The 23616-nt window shown below is 38.9% G+C and overlaps 1 protein-coding gene across 1 annotated transcript; it reads left to right on the top strand.

Moving 5' to 3' along the window:
* Positions 1-3032: 3032 nt before the first annotated feature.
* On the top strand, positions 3033-22980 carry LOC135480874 (chymotrypsinogen B-like). The gene is made up of 9 exons (XM_064760804.1): positions 3033-3113; positions 3538-3694; positions 5764-5906; positions 7734-7791; positions 15740-15929; positions 18580-18670; positions 20020-20176; positions 21840-21982; positions 22810-22980. Exons 1-9 carry the CDS (start codon positions 3033-3035, stop codon positions 22978-22980), a joined length of 1191 nt encoding a protein of 396 aa, XP_064616874.1.
* Positions 22981-23616: the final 636 nt, after the last annotated feature.

The raw sequence follows: 23616 nt of genomic DNA, 5'->3' as shown, positions 1-23616 counted from the left end.
CCCAGGAGCCTCTCACCAATGCGGTCGCTGTGAGTTCAAGTCCAGCTCATGCTGGCCGCCGTCGTATAAGTGAAATATTCTTGAGTACGACGTAAAACACCAATCAAAAAAAAGAAAAAATCATTTCGAGCAAGTAATAAAAAGCCGTTACATCACAGTTAGCGTCAATGAATGCCTTTTTGTCAGGCTGAGCCGCAATATTTGCATGGTTGAAAATAATGCGTAGCATGGTTGATCTTTCGTGACGGTGTTACATGAGGTTATAGCGCAACAGCGTTAAAGCTTTTAGACAGTGGGAGCTCAGTCCGTTGTACTCAATGTTGGTTACTACTTGAACATACACCAAGTGTGTAAGATTATGGACGGTGACTCGACCTATGATTTGTTATGTGGGAAAGTAAATCTGAATTGATTAAAGCTTACATATACTCTTGGGAAGTCTAATAGTAGATTATACAACTTCTGTCACATTGACATAACCAGGCCCCGAGATAACCAAAATGTTCGTAATCAGAGTGCAACAAATTAGACCCACCAGTTCACCTGGTACAAACTCTGTTTTGCTGTTCATATTTGTGCCTGAGAGAGTTGATAACGCCATTCTGCCTTTTCTCACAATGGCAACATTTGGTGTATTTCAAATAAAGGCGAATAACGAAACTGTCAGAAAATAAATCTCACATTGATAAGAAACGAATGGAGCCTTCATATGTAACATTCGTATGTTAGACAAAGGATTGACGCCACAACAAACGTTTAAAGTAGTTTAAAAATTAACAGTTTGCTTGTCTTCCCGGATAGCTCAGAGGGATATTGGAATGTTTTAGTGTTATGGTCGTAGGTTCAAATCCCGCTCTACCGTACACCACTCATGTGGTACAAGTTGCAACCAATCACCACTCAAACTCGCAAGTGTGGATGCTTGAAAAATAATCAACTACGCAGAAAATAGCGTGACGTCCCAGCAAACGTTTAATGCGGAATAATCCAATCCAAGTAAATGTGACGAGTATCAGTGCTTTACTTTCTGCTTTGTGGGCGTGTCTTGCATTAAAATTTATTCATAACCTTAAGGTCGTATTGAATTATCGTTTCATGACACAACGTTTGCTATAGCGCTAGTCTTAAGTTCACTACCAGCGGACTAGAGCGGGCCCATGTCAGTCCAGTCTGAACTGGCTGTATTATTATGAAGGCGCAGAGACACATGCTCTCAAAGGGTTAGAACAGTTGATTATACCGACTGCACTCTGAAAGCACAATTCTTGGCGGCCCTTCGTTGACCTTTGGTTCCTCTTGTTCTGGAATTTGTTTCCAGCACCTTATGAGGCACATGTAGGTTGTGACCGCGAAACTGGGGTACTCACCATTGAATCATAGGACACACGATGTTGTTGTTGTTTTTTGTTTTTAATAATCTCCGATTCCAGTGCTTCGGTCATGCTATTATAAGCTGTAAAAACCACGTGCTGTGCCGTGTTTTCACAAAAAAGCTTCATTTATAATTTTTTAAAACCCTTTTCTATACTACAGGCAACTTCCTAAAAATGTATTTCCTGGAAGTCTTTAACATGTAGCCATAGGAGACGCAATTGTATTGTGTGTCTCTTAACGTGTGTTAATAAAATCGCCTAATATACTGAACGAAATCAGCCGAGAAGTGTTTTTTGCTCTGTTCGAAACAGCTCTGACACACTTTCTTCGAGAATTTTACAAGCAGTTGTAGGAACTGCCTTCTGTATACCAGCCGTCAACCATTAAGGACGTTCCAGGTCAATACTCTCAAGGTCATTCAAAAACGACGTATAACACAAACCACCAAAGAACTAAGAACTAAAATTTTACTGAATTTTCTTTGCCTGCAGCTTTTTGCCTACACATACAACTCTATTGTACGAAATTGATCGGACATACTTATAGCATTTTATATGCGCTTGTAGGAGCTCTCAGCCTGGTGACATTTTTGTCTAAACTTTTTGGTCACAGTTGTTACACAGTTATGTACAGAAGCCGACTACTTATATATACAACATCACTTATGAGCACTTTAATAGACTGTACTCCTAATTTTATTAACCTCACAGGGTTTTGGGAGTTTAACTATGATTTTGTTTCACCTGTCGACGGCCTAAACAGCCATTTGGATTTTGTATTGAAGTAACAGTACTGAAACTTCATAAATATGTAAAGTTTTAAGTAACACTGGATAATTTTCAAAACGGAACTATCTCAGCAGCCACATCCATTAAACCCTATGAAAACTGCATTAAAGTCATCTGGAGCTCCATGGTTTGAACCTGCTGAGACCATACTCGTCCAGATAAAACGGAGTGAATCGAGTACAGTGGCCATTCATTTCTTTTGGGGTTTCATGCCATTCTAAAAAAGTATACCTTACCTACCCTATTCGGCGGTGCATGTGTGCACAAGTATTGTCCGAATTTTTCAGCATTATTTTTAAACGCACAAGGGCCGGTTTCATGAAGCTCACTTACCTAAGCTTATGTATTTGTTTGATTGGTGTTTTACGCCGTACTCAAGAATATTTCACTTATACGACGGCGGCCAGCAAACCAGGCAGAGCCCTGGGGACACCCACGACCATCCGCAGGTTGCTGCCAGACATTCCCATGTACGGCCGGAGAGGAAACCAGCACGCGCTGGACTTGAACTCAAAGCGACCGCATCGGCGAGAGACTCCTAGGTCATTACGCTGCCCTAGCGCGCTAACCAACTGAGCCACGGAACCCCCATCTTACCTAAGTAAACCCTTAACTACCATGAAAACGTATGTTGTAGAGATATAAAGTGGACTTAGTTAGGGGTTTCTTGCGATTATCAAGTCAGATTATCGTTCGCGTTTCAGGAATGGTTTCTTGTTTTATGAATGTCTCGTGTTTTAGGAATGGTTCGTGTTTTAAGAATGGTTCATGTTTTAGGAATGGTATGCAAATGTTATACTTGCCGCTCAAAATTAGCCAAAACTTGAAACAACCACAAAATATTTTTGTCTCCCCCACAGAGTTAGCGACATGCGGGTAATAGCTGGGGCGACGAGGATCAGTCCACTAGAAAGAGGCGCAGAAATACATTATTTCAAGAAAGTCATTACGGTAAGAAATAAATTCGGTTTTCCATTGAATATTTAATTCAGATATTCAATTCAAGCGCCTTTCTTTACTTCAGTTGCCTAAAGCATTACCATGCTCACAGTAATGTGACCTTTAGCCAAGGATGTCGCACGTTCGAATCCATCCAACACCGCTTTTTCGACTGCAGCTTTGTGTCCGAGATTTTGTCCGGTACCTGGCGAAGGGCGGTGGTTTTCTTCCGGTTATCTCGTTTCCTCCATCCATATGCATGCATATCAAACTGATTTAGAAAGAAATACTTGCACTTATATCACTTTCTAAATAGCATGTGCACTGTTACTTATGTTGCGTGTTAGAATCCACGTCATAAATGAAAAACAATATTAATTTCGAAGCTTTTAGTATTCAGCTGTTTATGTACATCTCTTTACCTTTTTTTTCTCAGCCGTATGGACTCAGCATTTACTTTGACGTGGCTTTAATCGAATTTGAAATTGCCTCGGACACAAATCGCTCTGACGTCACACCAATCCAGATCGCAAACGAGACAGAACCAGTCTCAACCGGAGACTGTCGGATCTCAGGATGGGGGACTGTTGACAGTACGTTTGCATTAACATAATGTGCTTCCCGCCAAATAGCTAAAACTTTTCTCCCCCTTTTGCCTGTCTTGTGTCGTTTCACTCTTTGTTTTATTCCATTTGCTTATTCCTCAGAAGTATCGCAATTAAGCTGCGGTATATGAGTGCCGTTATGAATGGACAGGTGATTAGATAGTGGCCCGCAGGAGCGCACACAAGAACCACTTGAGTGGTATGAACACAATCCTGCGATCTTTCCAGCAAAAATCTTATTTGTCATACTCGAACAATTCTATCTTGTGCTGAATTAAACCAAGGTCCTGTTTATGTTAAGTTTGCAAAAAAGTGTGTATTCCACATGTATATAACACATGATTGTGTTGGGGTAAACACATTTCTAAGTTAAATGAAACAACACAAGTTGACAACAACAGTTGTGTTACATTTCAACACAAATGTTTTTGTGTACTGGAACTGTGAGTCAAAATGACGTAAAAGATCTTGGAATGTGTTGAGGTAATGATTAATCAAGGATTGAACAGATTGGAGTTATCAATCAAGGAAGACATGGCTCACTTTTAATACGTATTGAAGGTACAAATGAGAAAGATATTGCACGCCATGGTTGACAGAAGAAAGCGGTTTGATTTGAGATATGGCTTTGTGCATATGATAAGGTTGTGGGTAAATGAAGCCTTGGTTTTGTTACGGCGAGCTTTGGGGGAATGTGTTCAGGAAGATATGCTTTCGGTTAAGGTTATGACTAAAGCAAGGCGTGATTAAATTGTCATGGAGGGCCTCGTGGCCCAGGTAGTTAGCATGCCAGCGCGGCGCAATGACCCAGGGCCCTCTAACCAGTGCGAGTGAGTTGCCTCTCTGGTTGTACATTGGGAAGGTCTGTCAGCAATCTGTCCTGGTTTCCTTCCATCATAATGCTCACCGCCGTCGTACAAGTGAAAATATTCTCGAGTTCGACGTAAAACACTAATCAAATAAACAAATAAATTGTGGTGCTGATTGTGTCCGTAGTTTAGAGAGATACGATTAGATAGCGGTGTGGGCTGGGCGTAATAGGTAATGGAAGGCATGATTAGATTGTGGTGTTGATTGTATTAGTAGTGTAGAGTGATACGATTAGATAGCGGTGCGGACTGGGCGTAATGGGTAATGGAAGGCATGATTAGATTGTGGTGCTGATTGTATTAGTAGATAAAAGTGATACGATTAGATAGCGATGCAAACTGGACGTAATGGGCAATGAAAGGCATGATCAGATTGTGGTGCTAATTGATTTAGTAGTTTAAAGAGATACGATTAGATAGCGGGGCGGACTGGACGTAATGGGTAATGAAAGGCATGATCAGATTGTGGTGCTGATTGTATTAGTAGTTTAGAGAGATACGATTAGATAGCGGTGCAGACTGAACGTAATGGGAAATGGAAGGCATAGTCAGATTGAGGTGTTGATTGTATTAGTAGTTTAGAGAGATACGATTAGATATCGGTGCGGACTGAACGTAATGGGAAATGGAAGGCATAGTCAGATTGAGGTGTTGATTGTATTAGTAGTTTAGAGAGATACGATTAGATATCGGTGCGGACTGGATGTAATGGGTAATGAAAGGCATACTCAGATTCTGGTGCTGATTGTGTTTTTATTCTAGAGAGATATGATTAGACAACTGTGCAGATTGGGGGCAATCTGTGGAGGAATGGATGATTGGAATGTGTTGCTGACTGGGACAATGTATGAAGGAATGGATTATTGGAATGTGTTGCGAACTGGTGCAAGGTATGAAGGACTGGGTTATTGGAATGTGTTGCGGATTGGTGGCAATCTGTGAAATTTTGGAATGTCAAAGGAAGTCAAGGAAATCTTGTTTACGATACGATGTTGATTGATCGAGAAAGGCATCATGTATATTACGTAACCTTGCAACTGATTGTAAATTCGTTAATGGTCGAATGGGGAAAGAACCGAATGCAGTCACTATATAGATTCATACGATCCTTAGATTTGATTCCTGACTTCACACCACTACAGTAACAGCCTATCAGAGTCATTACACTTTTGTGTTTGGTTATTTCAGGGCTTGTACAGAGGTTCAATCCGGTCCTGAAGGAAGCCCGTACCAAGTTATTAACAATTCAGCAATGTAAGGACTCGGGATGGCCCGTTACTGCTACCCACGTGTGCGCGGAGGGACGGCCTAAAGGCGTCAGCGGTTGTTTTGTAAGTGTATATGAAGCTTGTGGTAATGAAGTGTTAACAAACTATTCATTTTCAGTAATTCGTGATTAACATCACATATTTTTTAACATAATTTTGTCTTTAAGCCATGGTGCTGTATGTTTATCGGCTGCATGTGGTAGCATGGCATTTTTCCCTGCGAAAGTCAGAGAATATAAATTTTGGGGGGGGGGGGGGTGAAATTAACAAAGGACCTGGTACAGTATGGCGGGGAATCGGCCCCAGGTACGATAAGAAAGTGTAAGTCCCAGAACAATTCTGTAAATTTCGAAATCAGAAGTAAAAAACTTGGTCGAATCACGCATAAAAGTTATATGGCCATGAAAGAGATGGTTGCTCAGTAATAATTTGCCAAATATACACTCTCGATCAAAAATGTCAATTTTTCGTTCAAACGAAGGACTGTGTCTTTAATTTACAGTATGAAGATCAACGTTAACCAGAATGATATCTTTACTGAAAGTTTCATTTGTGCATTTTCACGTGCTGTCAAAGTTTTGTTTTGGTTAACCTTTGTCTTCATGTGTAAAAATAAACTTTATAATGTGATCATTTTTGTCATATTTTTTGCAAGTTTAAAATCCGTATTTATACCATACTGTGTGAGGCATCCTTCATACAACAGTGAACTAACGAAGTAACAACAGAGAGCACATTTCACCTCGTGAAAGTTCGAATCTTAGTGGGATTTTTTTCATTGGCCGTATATTTATTTATATATTTATTTATTTATTGATTGATTTGATTGGTGTTTTACGCCGTACTCAAGAATATTTCACTTATACGACGGTGGCCAGCATTATGGTGGGAGTAAACCGGGAAGAGCCCGGTGGAAACCCACGACCATCTGCAGGTTGCTGACAGACCTCCCCACCTACGGCCGGTCATTGGCCATACACTTTTTGTGTGAGTAAAGATATAGAATGTCTTGCATTAAATGATCGTTATCATGAATGAGAGTGGATAATTATTAAGACCCGGTATTATGTAGCTAAAGTATAAGGTTGAACATTTGTTATATATGTATTTAATTGATTGGTGCATAACTGCGCACTCAAATTTTTTTTCAAAAAGTTACATATGTGGTGCAGTGATTTTTCCCACTCCACAGTGTCTAATGCAAAAAAAAAGAAAGATATTTCACTGTGACCGGAACAGGCTACAATTTTTCGATTTTATGACCCAATTATTGCTTGAATGCACACTTGCCACATAACAGGAAAAGAAAAGTAAAAAAGAACTGAAAAAAGAAATAGCCTTACCAGTGTGTCAGTAACTGTCAATCACAGCTGTAGTCAATTTCGCTTCTTGAGGGCCCGATTCCCCGCCTTAGCATACCAGGTCCTTTACAACATAAGTTGTAATAAAATCAATGCGCACAAGTAACCTAACCACGCGTACGTATGTGGAACGGGATCAAAAAGGTCAAACTTGTCTGTTGCCAACTGTGATCTAAAAATGACCGTACGAAACAACCCATGTGTACGGAGTAGTGTGTCGCTGAAGAAGTGGCCAGTCATGCTTTCGAGCATCCAGGTTCTTTGTCAGGTGTAGAAAGAGATCAGTAACATGGAGCTAAATGAGCAAAATACTGATTATTTTGGCATAGTTTTATATACCACGGCGCGCTGAAACTATCATACTTGAACGTGCGACACACCATGATTACTTGTCCGGAAATATTGTTTTACCCAAAAGCTCTCTGTCATTGTTTATGGTAAAATGCAAGGCATACTTTATATAGGCATAGTGTCAGTGATTAGCTCAAAACATGTATGACGTCCCTGCAAAATGGGTTATTTGTTTCAGGGTGACAGTGGCGGGCCTCTGACGTGTTACCGGACAGACGGGACCCCCGTACTCATGGGTATCTCATCGTTCGTGTACGGCCGATGCTTTACGTTTCGACCAAACGTCTTCGCTAAGGCTTCCATCTACCGAAGATGGTTGAGACGGTTGACTAAAATCGACAATATTTAGGCTCTTCATAATTTGGCACATGCGCACAGGAACATACATGTATCTCACCTCAACTACACTCAACCAATCAAAATCCATATGAAATGTAACTTACAGTACGCCAGGCGAATCACTGGGTGGCATCCTGTTTCAGTGGAAGAAGAAACCGGTGGTTTAAAAATCACCATCAAAACTGTGCCGTTCGTACATTTGTCTGCAGATCATCACCGGATCGTTTAGAATAACCATTCAAAATGAAGGATCTAATCAATTAACTTTCTTGAAACAAAAATCCTAATAGTTCTTTATTGTTCACACTACCTCTCATCTGATAATGGTTATCCAGAATGCTTAGACCTGACACTTACCTCATTCCCTGCGATCTGAATGCAACCAACTCTTTCGAGGAACCAAAGCCTACTACTTTGAGATAAACCAAGAATCTCACTTCACTGGCCTGGAGCCGGAATACAACTACTTGAAAACAGTATCAAAATGCCTTGGTCTTGGGATTAGACCAGCTATTTGGAACTAGGGCCAGAATCTGGTACCCTTGGTCTTGGACCGGAATTCATCTATTTCGACCAGAATCTGACTTTTTCTATCTGGAACCGGAATTTATTTACTTGGTTGGACTTGAATCAAAGTTATGCCCAGGAACCTTGAGTTGGAAACTACCTATTTCAAAGTGGACCCAGAATGCGTTTTTGTTCATCTGAGACTAGTAATACAAACCACAACTGTTACCGGACAAATCAAACAAAAAATCTGTCCATGCTGAACATCCAGCAATTTAAGACCATTCTCACTAATACTGGTCAGAAAAATGTTATATATATATACCTGCTTTTAGGGGTCTTTTCCCACATCGTCAGACACTATCATCGGTCATCACGAAGATACGCGACCACAATGTTTGATAATCGAATGCCCACATCAATACATCATCATTTGGCAATACAACTCTGCTTGTAAATAATAATGGTATTCTGAATCAGATTATAACGATAAGAGACCTTGCCGAATAAATTTTCAACGCCCTTGACGAATGCCAGATTGACTGAACGTATAATCGATTGAAGTTCATATTGTTTCTGATTGAGACGGAAATGGGAATGTACGATATGATTAGGCAAGTCACATAGTTCTCCTTTTGGCTTTATATAACTTTTATGGTCTTTTATTTTTTTTTGTCAGGTTGCACATTACCTTGAATATGAATTACCATGGATTACATTCGGTTCTAATTTCGTGCATTTATAAATAAGTATATTGTGATTGTATTGGGACTGTGTCTTGTTAGGGTACACTGGGGGTTACCCTGTTCACGTCAATAAATATCTATCTGAAGTGGCCAGGATTTTTGTTCTCCCAGCTAAAATAATGTGAAATCAAGCCAAATATTAGTTCCGGATTTATTTTAGGCATATTTTGTTCAAAGCAGAACTGGGACATAACAATCAACTTTGACTTTGAATTTTTGGTACAAAACGCTGCATATTATTTCTGCGGACTGATAAGACCTAATCACGTTCAGCAATATAGGTCATATATATTATTCCGCATGTATGTATGGTTTGCTACAGCGATTGAAATGTTATCTCTTCTCCAATTTCCACGCTTAACTGAAGACCCAGTAAAGAGAAACAACCTACATGCAGACAGATAAACATAAAATTTTGCCTAGAAAAGTTGCAATCGCAGCCATCTTTATATAATGTGCGATAATTTATGCGTGACCAAGATTGCGGATCATGCAACTTGCATTTGTGCTTTACTATAAAAAAAAAACGCATGGCTACGAAAGATCGTTGTTATGGGCCACAACAGTAAGGTATGATTGACCAACCGTATTACCGGAAGTATATTAACCGGAAGTATATTAACCGGAAGCTGCAAACCGAGCACGTGCACAATGCCCGCGGCATTTGTGGATTTTTAAATAATAATTATGCGCTTCTGGCTGTTTTTGTGGTTTGCTGCGCATGACAGTGTTTTCGCATTCTGTATTGCGTGGTACAAGGCAAACGTCAAGCAGGTAGAAAACAAGTTCGCAGTCAGCTATTGTTTGAAAAAAATAATTAGGGTCACTTGCAAAATATGTTTTTCTGACAATAAACATATAGACACGATAAACTGGATTCTTTGCACTATGTTGAAAGGTTAAACTAAGTTCAATGAATTCAAATCTCAAACTCGATATACATAGACAGTGCATATATATATATATATATATATATATATATATATATATATATATATATATATATATATATATATATATATATATATATATATATATATATATATATATATATATATATACATATATATATATATATGAGAGAAATACTCAGCAACATAGACATTCTGACATAAACCGAAACCCGGTCCAAGGATCATGAAGCGATCTATAAAATGGCTAATTTTTATGGGGAACAAGGTCAAAATATTGCTTGACAATGTACAATTTGGGTAAATTATTTTATGTTCATCTCTTTGGGAGCGGCGAGATGATGATAATTCAGATAATGGTGATGACGCTGATGATATCGATGATACTGATGACATATTCAATATAGAAACTTTAGGCAGTATAAAGGTTGAGATTATTTAACGTTTTTCCTGCAGACGTGATGCTGATGCTGTAATCATTCCATTTGAAAGGGACTTAGATTAAGCTGTTCATAGAACATCAGTGTATACATATGTGTATCTAGTTTATCTTGTCGTGTAGTGTGTTTTGTGTGTGGCCTGAAGAGCGGGTCTCTTCTGAAACTGTTCTGCACGTTGACAAAGAGAATGTTAAAACATGTCTGCCAGACGTGTTATCAGACGTTATCGGACCTTTGCATTCGTCTCAAGTCAATTATTTCTTCTATAGATTTTGAAACCCACACATTTAATACCAAGAATAAAAGTGTACAAGAATCTGAAATAAAATATTTTCTGATATTATCAAGTTCTATTTTGTCTCGTTTCTGCACAGCGTGTTTTGAAATCGCCCGGATCATGCTGACTAGTTTTATAAGGTGGTGGCTTACTCTTCCTGATTCTTCCTTGTCCGTGTCTCACGAAAACCCTAAGGTGTTTCATATATGACACATGAGTTGACTGGTTGTTTAAATCTGTGCGTCATGAATAATAATGCGCTCAGATGAAGCGTTTACTGGAGGATTGACTAAGAAATGCGAATCCTTGCATAAAACAGAATTCTGCTGGTGGACAAAGCATCCCCTATAGACATGGTCACTTAGAGCTCAAGTTTTCATCTTGTGGTTCATAAAATGTAATGCCAAGGCAGAATTTAAAGCAATTCTTGATCATTGGTGTCTAATTAATTACAAGAAACATAACTGCTTTCACGTTGATAGGGGAGGTACTTAAACATCTACATTAACAGTTGCAATAAAGCCTAACTGAGGTAAATTACCGAGAGGCCGTCTTTCACCGGTTACGTGTGGGCATTTTGCCAACGACCACATTTTCGTCGCTGCTCTAGTTGTACTTCATGTGCTTTGAGTCTTTTATTACAAGTTGCGCAACTCTTAATCAGAAGTTCAGTAGCAGTAATGAACAATAAGTTTCTATATTTTCTAACTCTCAGTATTCGTGAAAATCTTCGTGACAATAAGCGGTCTCTGGCACAGTCGTACGTTCATTAAAGGTGACTTGTCGGCTGCTTTTTAGCGGGCACTATAATTTCCTCCACCCGTAAAACTGACCGCCATTATAGGATTAAAAATTGATTTGAGCATTGAACTAAGAAACAATAAATCAGTCAACATATCAATCAACCAATAATGGGTTTACGCTTAGTGGTAATGAACATTAGTAAAATGTTATATATCTATCTGCAGACGAAAACGCTTTAAGAACAAGAAATCCTTGTTATTTATTACCTGACACAACTGTAGTAGTTCGAATTAGTTTCACCATTTTAAAGTGTTTCCGGAACATAGTAAAGTGTATTCGAATGTTTTAAATGTTAACAAACTTTTCTCCTCTACTCTTAGCCACGCATTTATACTTTGATTTTGACCGGTGTTTTATACTGATTAGACAAAAATAACTTATACGACCACTGCTGTGAGGAGGGCAGGAACCTAACAGAGCCCAAAGAGATTTACGACAAGAAGGTCTATTCATAATACTTTTAATATATAGTGTTTATTACACTCACAATGGAAATATATGCTGTTTCATCATAAAAAAACTAACCGGCCTCAGTTAGTAGAGCGTCTGCTTCGGGACCGGTTGATCCAGGGTCAGTGCTGGGTCGGGTCACACCTAAGACATTAAAGAGGAAGTAGCTTCCTCACTTGGCTTTCAGCATTAAGGAAAGTGCATCGACAGGTTGACCCGCATCAGTATAATGTGTCTGGTGGGGCGGCTCACTTGCCTTTGGTATGTCGTCTCAGTGAAGCAGCCCTAGATAAAAGAATGGTGGAAATCCGGCCTGCAACCAGCAGGCACATTACAGGTACATGCACTCTAATGGCTCCTTCGTCGTCATATGACTGAAATATTGTTAAGTACGACATTAAACCCCATGCAGACATTCACTCACTTACTCTATTATACAAACTTACGACAACAAAACTTAATTGATAATGAGAACAGTTTTTCTATCAATACAATACTGAATAATTTATAGCATATTCCTTGTCGCTCTTTTATAGTATTAAACCTCTTTGAATAATTCTGTCCACAATAATTTTGTCAATATCCCAACATATAATTAAATGCAAATAACTCATATATTTAAAAAAAAACACGAGAATATATTTTTCGGACATTTTGCAGTGGTGTATCAAGTGATGAGAACGAAAGCTTTCACAGTCTTTTTGAAGAAAAAAATGATGTTGTGGCACTATTTTACGTCTTCGGCATGAATTAAATCTGGAATTCACAGGTGTTGTTTTGTAGCCTTTTCTTAATTCCTCTCTTTATTTATTTATTTACTTTTGTAATCATTGCATTTTATAAATGTTCAATTAATTCTATTTTCTTTCTTATTTACTTTTTAATTAAGGCTTTACGGCATTGTTTTTTCTTTTCGCTGTTTTGTTGTTTTTGTTTTTTAACTCATTTGTTTTCATATTTGGCTTTCAACCTAATTGTAATAGTCTAACCCGTTAGCCTATTAAGTTGTGTTTTATGCCCGTGTAATTAAGATCGCATCACTCCACAGGCAGGTCTCCGTACCTAAGACCCCCAAGGGGGTTATAACCAGTGTTATATGACAGGTCACCATCACTACCCTGGATCCAGTGATAACAAGACAACGTGACAGCAAGAACGATGGTGCTAACCGTAGCATGGGTCCTACTGACTGTGCTTGCTACAGCAATTGGTAAGTATTCTGGAAATTTCGTTGACACGATTAAGACAGTATGTATGTTTGTATGTCTGTATGCATGTGTGCTTGGGTTATTATGTCGTACGTACTAATATTTCATTTATACGACGACGAGAAGTTATTTGGTGTGTGTAAATACACTGTCTTCTTGTGGCACGACAAGTTCATGCTGCCAAAGCGCTGGTCCATTGAAGTATTATGCCAAAGACACCAGACTTGACACCTACCCAGTCTCATATTATACTGACACAGGGCTAACCAGTGCCCAGCGAGGCAGCAACATATAATATAGTTCCATGGCATGCATGCATACATACATACATACATACATACATACATACATACATACATACATACATACATACATACATATATACATACATACATACATATATACATACATACATACATACATACATACATACATACATACATACATACATACATACATTCATGCATTCATGCATTCATACATTCATACATACATACATACATACATACATACATACATACGTTTCTCCCCTAACAGTTAGACAATTGTGAATATGTTACAATATCCGCACACACATACATACGTTCCTCTCCTAGCAGTTAGATAATTGTGAATATGTGACAATATACATACATACCTACACACATGCATTCATACATACATATATACGTTACCCTTCTAGCAGTTAGACAATTGTGAATATGTCACAATATACCCACATACATACATACATACATACATACATACATACATACATACATACATACATACATGCGTGCGTTCCTCTTCTAGCAGTTAGATAATTGTGAATTTGTGACAATATACATACATACCTACACACATACATGCATACATACATATATACGTTACCCTTCTAGCAGTTAGACAATTGTGAATATGTCACCATATACCCACATACATACATACGTTCCTCTTCTAGCAGTTAGATAATTCTGAATATGAGTCAATAATGATGATGTATATTCATGTGTAACTAAAGTCAAAAGCCCTTGCTTTTTAAATTAAAATATTAAATTAAAATATGTATGCAGTTCTATACAGACAGTATATGTATACATATTAACAGTGTGTAGAGCGTGTTGGATCAGTCATGATTCGATAAACACAACTGAAACCTTTCATAATTATTCGTTCTAGTGACTTTGCAGTTTTTTAAATTCTCAAGTAGGTCAAAATCTGAAAAGTTAATAAAAAATATCTTTACTCGTTATATATCATAGATTTCTTCAGAAAAACAGGAAAAAAGGCCTGAGGCCATGATATGATTTCCTGGTCACATGGTATGAGTTTCTAAAAGCTTGTCATTAAAAAAAAATAACATTTGATATGAGTTTCTAAAAACTTGTCATTAAAAAAAGAAAATAAGAGCATACTTTGCCATCAACTGTAGTGTGTCTTCACAGTCCTCGGCTCTCTTAACAAGAAAATGTTAAGAAATGTTGAAAGTATTACAACAATGCAACAAAGACGCAAATACTCTAAAATACAAGTGTAACATTTCAGAATGCGAGGTTGTGTGACAGTCGTTTGAAATTGATAACTCAAGATTTTTGAACATTCAAATGCCGAACACAACTATAAAAGTGTTAATTTATTAATTTCACACAAGATTGCGCCGGATTACAACATTTCCACTCATTTTGTGAAGTGTTAAATTCATAAGAACGTTAACCCAACGTTATATATATTGTACCTCCTCCAACATGGTCGAAATGTATTATTTAACATTAATAAAATGGTTCATGTAACAATTAAAGTCTTGAGGCACTGGCAAATAGATAAGGTATTCCACCACAGTCCATCACCGAATATAAGCAATCTCAAGTTTACCTTAAAGCATTGAAATTTTGTGACTTGTGTCGTGCTCATTCTAAGAAAGTGACGATTCCATACATTCTAAAATAAAAATGTACCTATTGCTATTTACACACTTACCACTTGATTTTATATAACAGAACACAGTCGATTAGACTGCAATGATATATTTTTTCTCATATGCCGCACGAAGAGCGCAGACTTGCTTTGCCTTCAAACGCTACCATTTGCCTTGGCATATGCGATAACTTTTTCGAACTCTCCTTTCATGCTGTCTTTCGTGGGCGTCGCCATGTTGAGCAACTTAATATTCATTAGTTAATACGTGAGTAAATAGTTCATTTTTATTTTAGATGTTTTTGATTAATTCAGATACAGGTAGGTGCTTGATTTTTTCCCCAATGGCACCTATTTAGACTAAACGAATGTAAAAATACTTATTAAATATCTGATACTTATCTACCAACACTTGTGCCCAAATTTTGTGGGAAATCACTTTGCTGATGGCGCCCATCTATACACGAGCCTTACCTCGACACCGTATGATCACATAGAAAGGATTCCATAACTTAAAATTACAAATAAATGAAGCTTGTTTTCCAATGCACTACTTTCTACAACACATGTTTGATGCTTTTAGCTGTGATAACTGCTTTCTTTATCCAGGTAAGCCTACATCCGAAGCAGACAGACTTTCAGCTTTCATTGTGGGCGGAACTCGTGCTGACACTGGGAAACATCCATGGCAACTGTCGCTCCAAGTGCGGTTAGCGGTGGGGTGGGGTCACTCCTGCGGGGCGGTGCTGATAGCTGAAAACTGGGCGGTGACGGCCAGTCATTGCCTGTTCGACAGAAGGTAAATTAACCAGTCAATGAGCCCGTCAATCAAACTCAAGATAAATGCTAGTCTTTTCGAACAAGGGGCCTCCTTGGCTCAGTCGGTTAGCCCGCTAGCGAATCGTAGTGACTCAGAAGCCTCTCACCAATGCGGTCGCTGTGAGTTCAAGACCAGCTTATGCTGGCTTCCTCTCCGGCCGTACGTGAGAAGGTCTTCCAGCTACCTGCGGATGGTCGTGGGTTTCCACCCACTATAATGCTGGCCGCCGTCGTATAAGTGAAATATTCCTGAGTACGGCGTAAAACACCAATCAAAAAAAAAAAAAAAAAAAAAAAAAAACTTTTCGAACAACATTCCTTGTATGTATCCAAGAACGTCCCTGGTACAATTAGCGAAATCATAATTATATGATATTATATCCTTACTATAGAATTCAAACATCAGAACACGTAATATCCTTATCTGATATATCTGCCAACTAAGCTAAATAGAAAATTCATCGGGCTACCGTCAGAGAAAGAAATGGCAAGTTGTTCCGGTTTCTGCGCGTGATCACGTGATCACGTGGTAAATAACGTGAAAGAAAAGAGGATCGCTCAAGCAGTGACGTGTAATTAACGATTTAAAACAAAAACTGCTGGTCCAGAACAGCAAATAAGCGAAGTCATTTTAAATTTCATGGGTTCAAGAAAAAGAAAAAAAATTTAAAGAAAATTGTTAACCGAGCTTTACTTCTAAGTTTAGTCGAGATCGAGATGTGGTCACCTGGTCAAATAAAGATCTTGCCCTTCAGTTGCTGGATCAGATTAACGACACGTGTGTTCAATCCCAGTCCCGGGCAGGGAATCTTCCCGCGTCTTACATTGTTCTCTTTAGCATGAATTGTATAAGGCCACTTACCAGTATACCAGTATGACGTGTGTTGCATTTGGGAAAGTTTTGGCGCTATGGTTCTCTTCACCTATAAAACTGGGCGACATCGCATAACCAAAGAAATCCTGAATATAGAGCTAAACAACAGCTATATAAATGAACGTAAATTTACTGTATGAAACAAGAAATCTTATCTCTCTGCGTTCCAAATATAAGTGCCCATGCACTCTGGCTTATAGAAAGATATCTTTTGTAATAAGCTTAAAGGAGTCAAGACCGGTATCGTTTTTTTTTCTTAATATGCAGTTAATGATATAGGCCAACATATATAATGGTACAAAACCCCTCATACCGTCAACGCTGATAGCTGTGAAAACAATTTGTGGGTTGAAGAATCCGAATGGGGCTTCGGGAGCCGATCTGTTTCCGCCTTGCGACTTAAAACTTCATGTTTGGCGTAATTTCCGAAAATTATGAACGAAAAATATACATAAAATAGAGGGGTAATCAGAAGATATAAAATATAAAATATTCCCTGCCCAAAAGATTATCTTTCTCATTTTTGCGAGCGCTAATTCTTATTTCACCGTTACTTTTTATGATCTCTTGCAAGGTCGACCAAAGACATTTATTGTGGAATAAATGGATGAGGTTTAAGGCTACACAGGACAATATCTCAGTCACATTGCGCTGAGAACATGTTAGAACCAAGGGCAGTTTCCTCAAAGCCACTTCTGACTTAGATCAAAATCTGAAATGCGATCTTAGCGCTCATTTTTCGGCTTCAGAAATTTAAAATTTTCTAAAGTTATGATAGAACAAATGTGTCTAAATTTCAACTTCCTCCAGCAAAAATTAAGCGTTGTGAAGAGGTTTTAAATTTTGACTCAAGTCAGAGAGGGCTTTGTGGAATCCGCCCCAGTACACGTGGAGTTATGTTTTTTTCCCTAATTCTATTGTGAACAAAAGTTTTTTCGTCTTCTTGATTTTCTATGCGTCAATTACAGCTGAAATCAACGGTTGATCTTTCTTTGTGTTAAGCTATTGGAAATTTGACAGGATGTTAGTTTATGCAGTTTTTCTACTTGGAAACAAAAGCGTTTCTAACAATACCTGTTGATTCACTTTAATTAATTAATGAATTCTTCTATACCTAAATCCGTTTGCAGAAAGCGAAATGCGGATGGATCCTATCCGAGGTAAGTCGCTCCTGAATTACGTCTTTGGGATTTTATGACCAGGAGCCTCTTGCAAAAGGCGATTGTAGGCTAAGTTAATTGTAACTACCATGGCGACACATGTTAAAAGCACATGTCGCCATGGTAGTTACAACTTAGGCGACAATCGTTTTGTGAAAGAAGCCCGTGTCTTAGAGAAAGAAATCTCAATTTACTGTAGGCCTGACTATATGAGATAGTACAAGTACATACCAATATGTAAACCTTGCAGCATATTCTTTGATTGTTTGGTATTGATTTAAAACATGTCTTACGGTGACGAATTCAGAAACAATGTAGGAAAAATCTGGGAATCATGGTACACCTTTGAGAACACTGAGCTGGACTTGAACTCACAGCGACCGCATTGGTGAAGGGTTTCTGGTTTATTCTAGCGCCCTAACCAAGTGAGCCACCCATTTTTAAGTATAATATTCGTTTTACACAATGATGAATATAACATCACACGGAGCTCTTCTTAATCATAACATTAAGAATCATTTCATATAAAGAAAATGATCAATGACATAGTCGGATGTTGTAACAGTATGTATACATGTATGTGTCTGTCTTGGCAGATACAGAGAACTGAGAGTCATGGCGGGTTCCTCAAACCTCTTATCTAAAGACTCCGATGTACAGATTCGCACCATAACACATGCCTTCGCGGTAAGAAAAAACCTTTGTTTCATTTTGTTGACGATTTGAGACGGAACTCATGCACGTGACCTCACTTGCCAAACAGTCTAATGCTTTCTGACAGGGGTTCACTAAACCTTGGCCAGTGAGATCGCAGGCTCGAACCCAGTTCCCACTGGTTCTGATATCCTATGCTCCGCCCAACACATGCGCTGTTCTGTATGCTTACTTTACATCACTGTTTATGCAGCTGCTAAATTTTTAAAGAAATTTGCAACCATTTCACGTCCACTGCGATGATGTGGCGGGCAGTGATGTCAAACAAAAACTAAAACTTTGTCTTAATTAACTTTTGTTTTGATGATTATGGGAGCCGGATGAGAACATCCCCGGGGGCGGGGCGAGATGTCCTCATCACGCTTCCATGCATAATACCGGATTGCATTCTTTGTTCTCAGTAGTATTCATACCGTGATTTTCGATGTGTATTAGTATATTATTAGTAAGCAGACATTAGTATACCAATTCTCAACCATGTAATGGACATCTGAAGTCCAAAAATTAAAGACCAGTTCAACACAAACCGTCAAAGAAATTAAGGCTGTGTCTGAAGTAAGAAATGTCTGTAATACCGAATGTCTCTCCTGCATTTTTATAAAACTTAGAAATACGTCTCCCAATTTTTTTTATATATGGGGACAATGTTGAAAGAAAAAAAATCGATGAAATGCTGTAAGTTTTATTTAAAAAAAAAGTGTTTATAATTCATGTGTGGAAACTAAGGTTTTATAACATGTCCAGTAAAAGACAGAAACACTTTAAAGCTCGGGAGAAACGGGAGTTTAAGAAACAGCTCAACTCAACTATTGTCTCTAGACGAAAGGGCTCGTGTTTGTGAAATAACAACGCGACTCAAATGAAGAGAATGTCGGTCCAGTTCAAAGTCGTATGTCCATATGCTGACTGGGCCCAACTGCCTAAACGACTAGCTGAGTTGAGTCGCGTCTGAAGCTAGTGTGTATGCCGAGTTTGAAAGCTATTTCTTACACTTACACTTACACTGAAATCCTACTCCCGTGCAATTGGGTGTCATTAAAAATAAGTGATGCAGACATATGTCGTTTTCAACCTGAATATATTTAAGTTTCTTTTTGGATATTTTGAAGTATTTTTTGTCAAATTGGAGATTTACTCGAAAAGCCGTTTGACGGAAAGTATGCACAAATTCAGACTGTTAAGAACTATTAAATTTGCCTCAATGAAAAAAAAAAAGAATTTTTTGACAAATTTTTCTTCATTATCATTAAAATTATACATTCTGTTTTATCATACCTCTTCATGAATCCTTTAAATGCGTATACATTCTCTGCTGTTTCCAGCCTTTGGGATTCAGCGTTGTGTATGATGTAGCTGTGCTGAAACTGGAAAATCCCGTAAACACGTCACGTGACAGTATCGCGCCAATAGTCATTGCTAACCTGACAGAACCGAGCACAACCGGAAACTGCATGATCTCGGGCTGGGGACTAAATGCTTGTAAGTCTGAATTTTTTTTTCTTCAAGTTTTCAGCCTGCCAGCCTGGCCCATTGTCGAGCGCGCTACACTTGTGGCCCAGATAATCTTGCGCTATTATTTCTGAACACAGAATTTCCATCTGAATGGCTGGGTCAATGGCTGGTTAAAGAGTTGGTTCAGATGATTAAACCATTGGTTAAGATGACTAAATGGCTGGTTCAGATGGTTGAAGCGCTGGTTCAGATGGTTAAACAGCTGGTTCAGATGGTTAAAGAGCTGGTTCAGACGGTTAAAGCACTGGTTCTAATTGTTAAAACTCCGGTTCAGATGGTTAAATCGTTGGTTCAGATGGTTAAATCGTTGGTTCAGATGGTTAAAGCGCTGGTTTAGATGATTAAACCGCTGGTTTAGATGATTAAACCGTTAGTTCAGATGATTAAATCATTGGTTCAGATGATTAAAGCGTTGGTTCAGATAGTTAAAGTACTAATTCTGACGGTTTAAGAGCTGGTTCAGATGGTTAAAGAGCTGGTTCAGATGATTAAAGAGCTGCTTCAGATGGTTGAGGGGCCTCCGTGGCTCAGTCGGTTAGCGCGCTAGCGCAGCGCAATGACCCAGGAGCCTCTCACCAATGCGGTCGCTGTGAGTTCAAGTCCAGCTCATGCTGGTTTCCTCTCCGGCCGTACGTGGGAAGGTCTGCCAGCAACCTGCAGATGGTCGTGGGTTTCCCCCGGGCTCTGCCCGGTTTCCACCCACCATAATGCTGGCCGCCGTCGTATAAGTGAAATATTCTTGAGTACGGCGTAAAACACCAATCAAATAAATAAATAAATAAATCAGATGGTTGAAGCGCTGGTTCAGATGGTTAAAGCATTTGTTCAGATGGTTAAAGCGCTGGTTCAGACTGTTAAAGAGCTGGTTCAGATGGTTAAAGAGCTGGTTCAGATGGTTTAGGCACTGATTCAGATGGTTAAAGGGCTGGTTCAGTTGGTTGAAGCGCTGGTTCAGATGGTTAAACAGCTGGTTTAGACGGTTAAAGCACTTGTTCGGATGGTTAAAGAGCTGGTTCAGATGGTTAAAGCACTGATTCATATGGTTAAAGAGCCGGTTGAGATGGTTAAACAGCTGGTTCAGATGGTTAAAGCACTGGTTCAGATGGTTAAAGCGCTGGTTAAGATGGTTAAAACGCTGGCTCACTTGCTTACAGCGCTAGCTCAAAAGGCTATAACGCGTTCTCGATGCGACTATCGGACCCTTGACCAAAGAGGTAGTGTGTTCGAATCCAGATGTCGCCATTTCGACCAAGGCTTTATTGCAGGTATTTTGTCAGCTATCTGGAGAAGGTGGGTGATTTAACCCGTGCACACTGACATTCTTCCCCATAAGCCTGATCGACAACATATATTTGTTAAACACTAACCAACCAGTCAATAAATCGATAGGTAACCGGAACCTACACATTAGCGTGAGACATTTCCCGTCAAATGTAATTTAATTCTAAGTTTTGTAGTCTATTTTTCATTTCTGTCACTGTGGGGATGTTTTGCGGATAAATTGATCAGTACACATGTACTGCAAAAGAACAAGTCAGTCCACCTTGGACACGACTCACCATTGCATAGTTAAAGACATTTTTGAAAACTCATTTTGAAAACTTATACTCTTCCAATCAATGACCTTCAGGGAATGCAGAGAAAAGTTTCAACCTTCTCCAAGACGCTCCAGTTAACTTAATAGCTGCCAGAGATTGCAACGATCCAAAGTGGCCTGTCTTTCCAACTCAGGTATGCTCCGAGGGACAGAGGAAAGGATCTTCGGCATGTTACGTAAGTGAAATAAATTCAAAACTCTATTTCAGACTTCAAAATATTCTACGTAAATGCTGCACGGTTCATTGTAAAGGCTCTGAATATTAACTGTTTTCCGGTTCCTTGCAAAGGCTCGATATAAAGGTTGTCTGGTCCCATGTTAAGGCTGTACATAAAGGTTGTCCGGTCACATGTAAAGGCTATACTTAAATCTTGTCTGGTCCTATGTAGAAACTATACTTAAGTCTTGTCCGGTCCTATGTAAAGGCTCTACATAACTGCTTTCTGGTTCCATGCAAAGGCTCTAATAAATATTGCCCGGTCCCATGTAAAGGCTCTAGATAACTGTTGCCCGGTCCCATGTGAAGGCTCTACATAACTGTTGTCTGGCCTTATGCAAAGGCTCTACATAAATGTTGTCTGTTCCCATGTAAAGACGGTGTAGAGCCGAGAATGAATCATGAATGTTATGAATCACTTTTCACAGTGGTATGAATCACTTTTCACAGTGGAATGACTCACTTTTCACAGTGGAATGAATCACTTTTCACAGTGGAATGACTCACTTTTCACAGTGGAATGAATCACTTTTCACAGTGGTATGAATCACCTTTCACAGTGGTATGAATCACTTTTCACAGTGGTATGAATCACTTTTCACGGTGGTATGAATCACTTTTCACAGTTCCAGAAATCACATTTCACAGTGGTATGAATCACTTTTCACAGTTCCATAAATGGCTTTTCACGCCGTCATCGTCATTTCACGAGTGAGAATTTCATAAGGCACGTACCGGTCAATCTCGCGACAATCACGTGATTAATTACTGCTTTATTTGTTGCAGGGGGATAGCGGCGGGCCTCTGACGTGTACCAGAGAGGATGGCACCCCTGTCCTGGTGGGGCTGGGATCTTATGTTTACAAACGATGTCAGACGGTCAGGCCTAATGTCTTCTCCAGGGTCGCCGTCTACCGGAGATGGTTGAGAAGAGTAACTAAGATTGAAGATCTATAGGGTCTTTATCCGTAAAATACAGGATAACGGCACAAATTTGCGTAGACATCGATTGAGGTTATCTTGTGTGAGGTTGGAATTTTAGGGCGTTTTGCATTCGTCTCTCAAGGGGGTGTTCCTCAAAAAGAATGTGAATTTATGGCCAAACTAACTTTTATTTCATTTTTCTGACACAAATACGGAACCTATGTATCTCCCCAAATGTCATTTTCCGAATTACCAGGACATATAGTTCAAATAATGAACTGTTCTGAAATTATCTCCCTTTGTTTCTATCCCTGCAATCCTTTCAGGTACTTTGTAATAATTAATACACCACACATTTGATCAGATCTTGGACAAAAATGTAACCATGCGTTCTTTGGTTTGTGGCCGGAATAAGTTATCTACATGTAGCTATATACTGTTTTCCCCATAAACAGGGCAGAAAAGGGTTTCTTGTCTGAGCAATGGTGAGATTTCATGTGCTCTTTTGGCAATATGAATACGTACATACAAGAGCAGTATCACCAAAAGAATTGCTTATTCACAAGATTTTGTCATTTAAACCGAAGTCCAGATTTCTTATTTCAAAGAGATCAGATAAGCTGATGACAGACACAGAGTACACATCTATTTCCTGAAAATCAGATACCC

This window comes from Liolophura sinensis, chromosome 13 (assembly GCF_032854445.1).
Source record: "Liolophura sinensis isolate JHLJ2023 chromosome 13, CUHK_Ljap_v2, whole genome shotgun sequence".
Taxonomy (NCBI): Eukaryota; Metazoa; Mollusca; class Polyplacophora; order Chitonida; family Chitonidae; genus Liolophura; species Liolophura sinensis.
Note: the sequence above shows the minus strand (reverse complement) of the source record. Positions and strands in the feature narration are given on the sequence as shown.

Excerpts from the sequence above, each read along its gene's own strand:
- LOC135480874 (XM_064760804.1), top strand. The coding sequence starts at position 3,033 with ATGCGGGTAATAGCTGGGGCGACGAGGATCAGTCCACTAGAAAGAGGC. Across the intron at positions 20,177-21,839 it reads GGGCTGGGGACTAAATGCTT|GGAATGCAGAGAAAAGTTTC; the intron begins GTAAGTCTGAAT and ends AATGACCTTCAG. Across the intron at positions 21,983-22,809 it reads AAGGATCTTCGGCATGTTAC|GGGGATAGCGGCGGGCCTCT; the intron begins GTAAGTGAAATA and ends TATTTGTTGCAG.